The sequence below is a fragment of the Phascolarctos cinereus genome, unplaced genomic scaffold (assembly GCF_003287225.1).
Source record: "Phascolarctos cinereus isolate Bilbo 61053 unplaced genomic scaffold, phaCin_HiC Scaffold_1;HRSCAF=81, whole genome shotgun sequence".
Classification (NCBI taxonomy): Eukaryota; Metazoa; Chordata; class Mammalia; order Diprotodontia; family Phascolarctidae; genus Phascolarctos; species Phascolarctos cinereus.
Genome location: NW_027555514.1, coordinates 5,705,427 through 5,716,530, shown reverse-complemented (window position 1 = coordinate 5,716,530; position 11,104 = coordinate 5,705,427). Strand labels below are relative to the sequence as shown.

The 11,104-nt window shown below is 50.1% G+C and overlaps 1 protein-coding gene across 1 annotated transcript; it reads right to left on the bottom strand.

The window, feature by feature from the left end:
* Positions 1-8,462: 8,462 nt before the first annotated feature.
* Positions 8,463-11,104, bottom strand: ARL4A (ARF like GTPase 4A). Its single transcript, XM_021000031.2, has 2 exons — positions 11,026-11,104; positions 8,463-10,434 (listed from the first exon to the last, which is right to left on the bottom strand). The coding sequence occupies exon 2, from the start codon at positions 10,341-10,343 to the stop codon at positions 9,738-9,740; it is 606 nt and encodes a 201-aa protein (XP_020855690.1). The 5' UTR covers positions 10,344-10,434; positions 11,026-11,104; the 3' UTR covers positions 8,463-9,737.

The following is an 11,104-nucleotide window of genomic DNA, read 5'->3' as shown; positions in this document are numbered from 1 at the left end:
TCAGAGAGGGGACTGGGAGGGGTCATGTCCAAGGCAGGAAGACCGGACTCCAACTCGGCACGTCTTCCTATGACACTGAGCTGTGAAGTAAATTCACTTACAAACATGCTCTTTGGTACAGGAGGAAGGTCAAGAGCTGAATTATGGTGAGACTAGAAAAGGAGGGGAGATAGCTTGGCAGGACCCGGGCTGTGCAGTGAAATCCGGAACGGGATTTTAGAGAATAACAATCATCACTGACAAAAGTCATTCCAAACATCGGCGGACGTTTTTCCTTCTCACAAGACTGGGAGGGACACACTAAAGGTATTATTTTACAAATGAGGAAATCAAGACTCAATAACTAAGTGACACACGGGGGTAAGGGGGTGTCGAGCAGGTGTCTGGGTCCGGGGTCCAATTTAATCCCGGGTCCAGCACTCTATCCACCTGGTCATGCAGGCTGCCTCCAAGAACCTTCCACCACAATTACTGAACCCCCCCCCAACAAGTACAATCACCACACACACTCCAATATCTACCTAAAATGCTCAAGAGGAGTGGGGGAGGAGGGGTACTTCTCCCCTCACGCTGCTCTAACCTCACAGAAATACAAGTTGGGAGGTAACCTCCCATCTCCGCCTGTTTCCAGGTTTTACCCCTCTGGTTCACAAAAGGGGTGGGGGAGGTGAGCTTTTTCTCACACCTTCTATTACCCTCTTGGTAAGAAGAAATGACCACCTGAAACACACCGCATTTGGGGTTCCTCCATCATCCCCCCTCAACACACACACACGGATTATGTCATAGGAACTTTGGTGGGGAGCCCCGGGCCTCCACCCCGTTTCTACAGCAAAGAAAACTTGGGACACCTCCAGGGCAGTAGGGGTGAGGCCCCTCTCGGCGGCTGGTTATTGGCCCCACGCCCTCCAGCCTGCTGTCTGGAAAGTGATCAGTAACTCGTGAGAATTCCGGCTGCGGGCAGCGCCGAGCGCCCAGGCGAGGATGGCCCTGCCCTTCACTTTCCATTATCATCCGTTTTCAGCCTCTGCTGCATCCGGTGCAGACAATTCCTAGGCCAGAGGAAAAGAAGCCTCGGAATCCCCTCCTCTGAAAACAGTGCTCAGAACTGCGGCCTCCCACGCAGATTCTTACAGGCTCCTGCAGAGATGCCTCTCACATTCTGATTCTCTAACCAAAAACCTCATAGACAAACTAATACACTTCAATTCCATTCAATGACCATTGAAGAATCCCCTCTGTAAGAAGGAGAAAGCAAGGAGGCACATTTTTTTCCCATTAGCAAGACCTACTCCAGACCAGTAACTGTTCTGAGGGCCATCCGTTCCCTAAATTCCTAAAAAATACTTCGCCAAGGGGCACGACACCTACCTGGTAAAGAAACCACCCCCAGCTGCTTCGCTTTCATTCAGAACTGCCCTGGTCTTCCAAGACAGAGCTGGTACCTTCAGGCCCTACCACACCATCACCCTAAGTTTACACACATATATACGTATATAGTCACCTGTGTAGTCATATCTATATATGGAGGTGGGCATATTTGCTTTTTTAAACACTATAAAGTGGGGAAAGAGCTGCCTCCTGCACACTCACAATGATCATTGACAAAGCCCCTCCCCCCCAGGTTCCTAAGAGTTAGACCACTGCTCTCAAAGATTTCCCTTAGGTGGGAAGTACTTTGGATTGAAAGGGATACTTGTAGCAAAACATTCAAAGCAGCCCTCTTTGGTAGCAAGAAAAACACCTGGAAACAAAATCTCCACTAACTTGAGAATGGCTGAAAAAGAAACTGGGACCATCACGAAAGAGGAGCCTGGCAGAAGCCACGTGGGGGAAGACTTGAAGACTGTGAACCAAGGAGGACAGTGAGAACCACTGAGGACCTTCAGGGTCAGGAGAAGCAGATCTCACCTCGAAGCCTCAGGATGGCGGGAGGGAAGAAAGCCCACGCGGCCAGATCTGTCCAGTCCTGGTTTGCTTGGCTTCATCGTCCTTCTTTGTTAGGAGGAATGGTTGGGGGGGACATGGGAAATAAAAGTGGATTTTCGTCTTAGGATCCAGCAAGAAAGTGCCACAAACAGCCTTTTGGGACGAATCCTGATTGGCCAGCAGCGCTGCAGACATGACGCAGCTGTTGGCGATCAGCACAGTAATATATTAAGATTTAGGCAAGGCAGGCTTTGTGCAAACACTTGACAAATTCCATCCTCACGCAGCCTGTGGCTGTTTTCAGGCTGGGCATCATTTCTCTTCCTTCAACCCTACCCCCCCCAAAAAAGGCGAGCCACATTTGTTTCGGTGATGGTGCCTTGTAAAACTTAACACACCCCATCAATGTATTCATTGTACCCGTAGTGCCAGAGCTCCCCAGGACACCCTGTCCTCACTGCCTCGCCTTCCTGCAAAGTTGTCTAGGGTTGGGTCCCATCCGGTCCTGGCTGCCTCCTCCACGAAGCCTTACTTGATCCTCCCTCAGGAGAGATCTCCCCTCTTCGGGCCCAGAGAGCTACTCTGTTTGTATCTCACGGCACTTCACATAATCGTTGTGAGTGGATTATATTTCCCATAATTGCCTCATCTCTCCTATTAGATTCAAACTTCTTGAAGACAGGCTTTTGTCTCAATGAGTGTCTTTCACACAATGGTCACTCATAAATAATGACTTAAGTGAATAAACGAGTGACCGAATGAAGCAGACCTACCTGACCCCAGCAGAAGTGGTACAGAAGGCGCCTCTTTGGTAAAGGCAGGTGTGAGTACTTACGCCAGCCAAGCCCATGGTCCTGTCTGTAACTTTTTTTTTCAGATTACCTTTTCGAGGGTTGCTGCGGCCTGATCCATCACCCTACCATTCAATTAGGAATGAACCTTTTCCCACCTAGACTGGCTGATCCTCAGACTGACAACAGACCCTCGGACCCTCATCCCACCTGCAGCCCCTGGCATGGCCCCCAAGTTCTGCTCCCACAAGAAAGGTTTTCTTTAGTGCTGAGGAGGAGCTGGAAAGAAAGATGGACAGGCAGCTGGGGCTGAACTTGATCAAGTAAGCAATGGGGAGCCACGGTGGGCTAGTCAGGATGTATGGGAGTGCAGTCATAAGAGCAGTGTTTGTGCTTGTCTGGAAGTGGTACAGGAAAGACTGAAGAGCTTTAAAGACTGAAGCAGACAATCTATAAGTCAAAGGAACTTGAGTATAATAATTTAACTTTTTGTTTGTATTGCTGTTGGGGGGGTGGCCAAGGGGGAAGGGGCAGTACAGACGTGTGATTGATCAGCAGAGGGAACTGATGGTATAGAAACTTCTCCCACAATACAAGAAAAGGAAGGGGAAGGGGGAAAGAGCAACAATAAGACATTAATACTATACTGAGAAGGACACAAACATAGTCCAAAGGAGACACAGACAAACAGGGCATCCATCTTATATTTAATATGTAGCTTCTAAAAACTATAAAACAGAAGTGACAGAAACAATTCTCTTATATTTGCTCTTTGAATGTTCATGTTAACCTTGATCAATACTGGTTAGGTTCCCAATACAAAAGAGAATTTAATTTAAAAAAAGAGAGAAGGGCCAAAAATGAGGCCTCCCTCCCTCCAACTTTGTGGAAATTCACCCGAAGCCTTCAGAAGGTGCCTCAGGGCATGGGAAGCAGCAGTAACTTGCCCCGGGCCATACGCTTTGTTCATGTCGGAGGCTCCCCCCTTACCCCACACTGACTCCAAGCACAGGAAGAAAGCTCCCAGACAGTTAAAACTTCAGATCTCACACAGCAGGGTTTTGTTTTGGTTTTTTTACTTTATACCAAAGGATGCCTACCACACTTGAACTTTATCCACTTGCCCTGGAGCATTGAAAACATGGGAACAAGGGTCTGGACTAATCGGGCCACGGGGATAGGAAACGAACAGGTGAATCTGAGAGGTGCTGAAGGAAGAGATGACAGGATGTGGTGACCCTAAACTTAGAGGATTTTTTAAAAGGGTAAAACCACCCATGCTGACTACAAGGTTTCCATCACGGAGGAGAAATAAACGAAAGATACCCATGGGAAAAAAAAATAGAACATTTGAAAGGGGCCTTAAGTTTCTTCATCCACTGAGCTGACAGAATGAAGGCAAGAATGCCTTAGTGAAGAGAGATTTCCCCTAACTCGGCGTGGAATCACCTGACTTTTTCCTCGGGCCTCTCTATGCCACTCTGAGCTTGGCTCTCTCTTCCCACCTCCACCCTCCTTCCTCTTTTCCTTCTAGCTCTCCCCCCATTTCCTTTTTCCCCTTTATTTACCACGATACAGTATTTTCTCACCCTACTTTCTTTGGCCTGTCCAGGCTCCATCTGTGTCCAGTTAGCTTCCTTTCTCCTCTACGGTTTACCCTGGGTCAGGTGTCTCACACGGCAAAGCATCAGTACTTCACATTTCAAAACAGGCTGCTTCCTAGGGCTGGTCTCACAAGAAATTACTGCCCATAACTCTCCAGGAGAACTTAACCCATTGATGACTGGCTCTGGAATGCTTCAATTTTCCTGGAGAGATTCTCCTAGAGATGTCAGGAGTGGGTGCATCCCTTGAAAAAGTTACTGCTCTAAAAAAGTGCAAGAGTTTCTTTCTTTTCCCCCTTTCTAAATGGGTTATTTAAAATCCTAGATCAGGGAAGGTGGATATAGGAAACAAAGCTGTAGCAAATCGTTTTTTACAAGCATGTTATCAGCCCTGATTTATTACTTCAGAATATGTATATTTAAAAAGTCACACACATTTGTCTGCATCCTTCTCCTTCAACCAATTCTTCGTGGAATGTTAAAATTAAGAATATTTTCTAACTGGACTCACAGGGGAAATTTTCCCCATTTCTTCAAGGAAATTGAATTTGTTAAAGGCGAATTCACTTTCATGAACAAGGAAAACTCGCCAGTCCAGACTCTCAGCCAGTAAGAACTGATATCTAAAAAGTTTGAACTTTGTTTTATTTTGAATGAAATGTTCTTAGAATGATTGGGAAAGCATGTTTTCTCTGCCGGTCCTGGAGTATAATGCCAATTCCCAATCCTCAAGTATTGAGACTAATAGGATTGTAGGAGCCTCCATGACCAAGCGCCCTGGAAGGCTTCCCAGAAGAGATGCCCCCTAGGCCGAGAATTGAAGAAAGCTAGGGATTCCAAGAAGGATGAATGAGGAAGGATGGCCTAGGCTGGATCAGAGGCAGGAAAGGATGCTGAGATCAGGAAACAGCAAGAGCACAGTCCAGCTGCAGACCATGTGAAAGGGAGGGACGCTGGAGCCAGACTGCAGAAGCCTCTAAATGCTGGAGGGAGGCCATATGGGAAAGGACTTCATACTCGGGGTGCTTAGTGATTCCAAGGGTTTGGGGACAACTTTGAGGACAGATAGTTGCTCATTCCATGGTTGGTTTTCCTCCTTTAAACATAGCTTTCCTCTGGGTTGTTGTGAATTGCATGCTTACAAGAGGGAAGCCAATCTCAGTAGCCCACAGACCACCTTGTCTGTTTTATAAGATTTCCTAGATTAGACTGAAAGCCAGGAGAGTCCATAATCCCCCTGTTGTGGCCAGGCAGCACATGATCAACACCATTTCTCACACACCAGTTGTTGGTGAATGACGCAGACTCTCTACGGCTCTTCCCATCACTCTTTGGCTTGTCTACAGGTCATTCTATGCCTTTTTTCATCCAGAGAATTCTCTGTTAAGATGTTCCTTTGTGATAGGGACAACTGAAGAGCCAACTTCTCACCAAAGAGGGAGAGAACTGGCCAAAGAATACCTCTCCCTTGGCTGAGGAGAAAAAGCCTGGCATCTGGGAGCAGGCCATGGGAGCCAGGAGGAGCCCGGGTGGATGCTGCATCTCCCACACTTGGGAGCATGGACAAGTCCTTTCACTTGAATTTGTTACCTTGTCTACAAAAGGAGGACAGCACTTCACTCCAGTATGATCCCCCACCTCAGGGCTACTAGGATGTTCTAATAAGCAAATGTCTGTGAAGGCCTGGCAGACCTTCAAGCCCTTCAGGTAAAGATGAGCCAGGATTATCAGACCCTAGTCCACCCTTCAGGATGGCAAGTTTCTGTTGGAAAAACCAGCACCATACTAGCGAGTGCATCCACTTCACTTACGGAAAAAACAAGAGATGAAGAAGAGAGGGTGGGAAGGAAGACAGTCATTCATATCAAGTACCTACTATATGCCAGGCTCTGGGCTAAGCCAGAACAAGGAGCTGGAAACTAAAAGGAGAAGAAAACAGTCACATCAGAGCTAGAGATGAAAAGTGGGGTGGGGGAGGAGAGGGGAGGTCCAGTGGTGTGGCTTGGGAATTACCCCCCAAGAACACAGTGGTCTCTGAGAGCAGGCTGGGTGGGCTTAAAGTTCACCAGGGTCCAGGGCCCCAAGAGTGGGAGAGCAGAACAGAGGATATCTGCGAAGTACAGAGAAAGGTGGTTAGTTTGCTTTAGTGATATCTGTTATTTTAAAATAAGCATTACATGAAAAGTGTTCTTACGAAAAATATATTGTTATAATACAGTTAGAATTATACTGAAAGCGTAGATGGGAGAGAGATTTAGAAGAAGCCCAGCAGGGATAGTCTTTGCCAAGTTGTCGGCCCAAGGGGCCTGTCTTCCAATACTTTTTCCTCCCACCTTTACAAGTTTTATGTCAATAATCCCCCCTCTCCTACTCCCCAAGTAGAGATGCTCTCCTGCTCCTTTTGAGGGGCTGACACTGACAATTCTACAGTTTCCCATCTAGTCTGGAAGCCCTGGTTCTATTTGCCCAGCCTTGCCAGGCACAGCAGACTGGCTCATTACATCTCTCAAGTCAAAGTGCCTTTTTGTGGAAACTGAAATGTTAACACATTGTTCTTAGCAGACCCTTACATATTGCTCCTGGTTTCTGATAGCTCCCATCAGGGAGTGATCCAACCAATCCAGAATTTTGTCAGGGATGAACTGACTGAATATTGACATTTCCCTCCTATTATGGAAGTTTAGTATTCCAAAAAGTAATTTCTTTGTGCTTCCAGCATTTCCAAATTCCTCAAGTACTTTTACTACCCTGAAAGGTTAAAACATGAATGTGGGAAGTTAACTTTTCTTCATTCTAATGTGATTTGGTGGTGACTGGAAATACTGGGTTAATGAAATAACTATCAGAATAGTGGGAAAAAATTCCTTGGAGGAAAAAAAAAAGCCATCTTATCAAGAACAAGGAGTAATTTTTCCCCCTCAAGTTCTTCCAATTTTGTTTCAAGAAATGTTCTATGAACCCATACGAAAATGATTAAGCTAGAACAGGAGAAAAGAAAACAAGTTTTGTAGCTGAACAGTTAATTTTTCAGGAACTCAGCCTTCAAGATGATTTTCCAAGAAGTAACATTAACAGTAGCGACTCTAGCCACTATTTAAAATGATGTAGCAGTGGGGTAGGAGCCAGGTAGTGCTGACAGAAGAATTCACCACATCTTGCCTCCAGAATCTCCCTAGTCAGCCCAGACTGGGTGCAGGGATTTGTGGGTTACCAGGAGGGCATGAGAGGTCTTTGCAACACAACAGAACCTATTGCAGCTTTGCCTTAAGAGGCCCCAGGGAGGTGAGCAAGAAAGATTAAACATATCCCAGTCATTCCAAAGTTCTGCGTGGAGGTGGAAAAAGCAGTACCCTGCCCCCTGCTATGCTCAAACAGAAAGGTCATTTCAATGCTCATTTAGAGAACTTGGGCACTGTTACTTAGAGGCAAGTCATAGGTGGGTCTGCTGCCTTCAATAAAATGCTGGTAATAAAGCCACACAATCAAAGGAGGCAAGACACTTCAGTACAATGTATCTTTTTCTAAAAAGTAGGTTTTTCTTCTAAGGGGACAAGCTGCTGCAAAAAGGGGTGGGGGAAAGAGGTAGAAGGAAGAGCAAGAATTACATGATGATAAAATTACATTAGGTGAGATAAGGTGAAGACAAATTTGTTCACCTGGAAACAAATCCGGTCAGATTACACAGCAGCTAAGCAGCTTTACAGAAAGCATTTCAAAGGGTGTTGCAGGTTGAACATCTAAATATTCAACTGTTTTATTAATGACACGTGGATGACAGCTTCCCATTATGATCTAATAAGTATTAGCCCTAGCACTGAAGGCAAAGTCTGTTCTTTCCCAGAGAGCCCCAATACCCCCACATGTCTATGGCTGCCCCTGGCCTAAGCCACAGTAACATTTTTCCTGTAACACACAGTATACCCTGGATGACAATGTTTCTGTTTCCTAACAGCCTACTTCTGAGGGCCTCTTAGACAAGAGGCAGAAGTGGCCTGGAAGACTAACACTCCTTCCCCAGTGACTTAGGTTGGGTTTATTGATATGAAAGTCAGCCACACGTCTATAAATACACACCACTAAGTGACTGTGTCACTAACACAGGTACAAAGAACATACAAAAATACCCACTGGAAGCTGCTGCAATTTTAACTCTTGTTTATTTAAACCAGGGTTCCATAAAATCAGCTGTTTCACTATAAAACAAAACAAAAACCACCCTGCTAAAGTGCATTTTTGGTCGCCTTCAGAACAAACAGTGGCTGGTTGTACAAATCAAGTTTCTTTACACACAGAATTAACAGTGATGTTTTCTAAACACATGGCAGTTAGAAGTCAATGCTGGTTGGTAGAAAAGGATGACTTTTTTTGGTAAAAAAAAAACACATTTTCACATTGAAGTTAAGGGGTTTTTCCCTTTTCTAGTTTCCTAGAGCACCAGCAGTTTTTATATAAAAGCTACAGCTTTCTTCAGATGCTTGTACTCAAATGTTTGATCGGCAGATGTACTGTACCAATAAGAACTAGGCTTGACCCTTTCCTCCGTCCTACCCACCTAACACTGTTTGTTCACTTTGTAAACAAGAACCTAAGCCCGAGGGCTGCCCATTAAGCTTAGGTGCCTCCCACAATACTGAAAAGGTAGACAAACCCCACACAGCCGATTCTGTCGGCACAATCATCTTTCCCCCGTGGGCTGAGGGCCGGACAGGGCCAGTACATCTTTCTTTTGTTCCCCCTAACCCAGATGGTTTTCTGCACAAGCCCAGTCTGCAGGCATGTATTACAGACAGACGTCTTTCGGAAAAGGGGGTCAAGCAGATCGCTCCCGGGCCTGCGAGTGACATTAAGTGCTCCCGACAGCAAGTCCACCTCTTAAAGACAAAGGAGCGTCCTAGCCGCCCCTTGGGGAGGAGGATGCATAGCTCTTTCTAAGAAACGAGAATACTACCCACCAAAACATGCTCCTCGTCAGGATAACTAATCCATGCGCCTGAAGAGATCCCATCTCACACCGGAATCGGACCGGCTTCAGCAGTAGCCTAAGTAACACAGCCGCGGATTCGGCTCAAATCCTGGCACTCCCCCCGGACCAAAGCTGGCAAAACACAGCCCTTCCCCCACCCGATCCCCTTGGGCCCTGCGGCAGGACCCCGTGAATAAATACGAGTTTGCGGGCCCCTCTTCACGCTTCCATTCCAGGGCGTTTAAGCCATACGGCGGGCGGGAGGACAGACAGACACCGTCCATAGCTTTATTTCCCTAGGGACTCGAGGTCAAACGCCTACAGCTGCCGTCTGTCTGCTGGTCAGTTCCTAGCCCGCGGGCGGGCGGCGGCGCGCCCCCCGGGGGTCCCCGGCCCCCCTCCGCGGCTCGGCGGCGGTCACGCGGCGCCCCCACGCGCGCGCGCGCGGCCTCATCTCTTCTTCTTCTGCTGGCGCAGCATCTTCCTGCGCTTGAGAATCATCTCGTGCAGCTTCTCGAGGCCCTCGCGCAGGCCGTCGCCGATGATGGCACAGGTGGGTTGCAGGTGCCAAGGCGTGGACGCGGCTAGCTCGCCCACGGCCAGCAGCCGCGCGATCTCGGCCAACGGCAGCGAGTCGCGCAGGTCTTGCTTGTTGGCCACGAGCAGCACGGGCACGCCCTGGTTCTCGGCCAGCCGCGTGATGCGGTGCAGCTCCGTCTTGGCCTCGTCCATGCGCTCTACGTCCACCGAGTCCACGACGAACACGATGCCGTCCGTGCAGCGCGTGTACGACTTCCAGAGCGGCCGCAGCTTCTCCTGGCCGCCCACGTCCCAGAAGTGGAAGGTCACGGTCTTGGCGTTGCCCAGTGTAACGCGCACCTTCTCCGTGTTGAAGCCCTTAGTGGGCACCGTGTTCACGAACTCGTCGAACTGCAGCCGGTACAGCACCGTGGTCTTGCCGGCGCAGTCCAGGCCCAGGATCACGATGTGGAAGCACTGGAAGGGGGGCAGGCCGGCCAGCAGGCCGGGGCCGGGCTCCGACAGCCCATTGCCCATGACCGAGGCAGGCTGGGGGCCGCCCCACCGCCGCCGCCCCCCCCCCGCCGCTGCCGCTGCGTCCGCCTCGTCCGCCTGCTGCCGCGCCGAGCTGGGGGGCCAAGGACACACGCAGTCAGAGGGACGCCCCGGGCACGCCCCGCCCCCCGCTCACCTGCCGGCCCAGGCCTCACGTGGCAGCGCCCCCCGCCGGCGGCTCAGCCGCGGTTCCACCGACCGAAGCGAGAGACCAGCTCAGCCCTACGTGCGCCCGCCTCGGCTCCCGAGGCCGATCTGAGCAGTCAGTGCCGGGAAGCCGGGCTCGGCAACTGCGCCACGCCCTCGCCCGCGCCCATTGGCCGCCGGGCGCTCCGAGGCCCCGCCTCCGCCGCGTCCCATTGGCCGCACCGCCCCCCTCCGCAAACCCCACCCCCTCCCGCGGCCCGCTGGGCTGGCACCACCTGTGGCCCACCAGTCGGAGAAGAACACGGGCGCGCGCACGAACACCGGGGCCCCGCCCCTGACGCCGCGCACGCGCATAGGCGGAAGCCGATACCTCCCTCCCTCGGGACAGGTGCGCCCCCTCCGCCCCGCCCGGCTGTGCCCTGCCCCGCCAACCTCCCTCACCACCCCAACCACCCCCACCGCCCCCCGCCCCCCGCCCCGACCTTCTCCCCACCTCTCCCGAACCCGCCAGACTCACCTGCGCCCCGCCCCGGGCCCACTGTGCTCAGGGCCGTCGAGATGTCCGGGGCCGGCGCGAGGGCCGAGCGCCTCCCCCA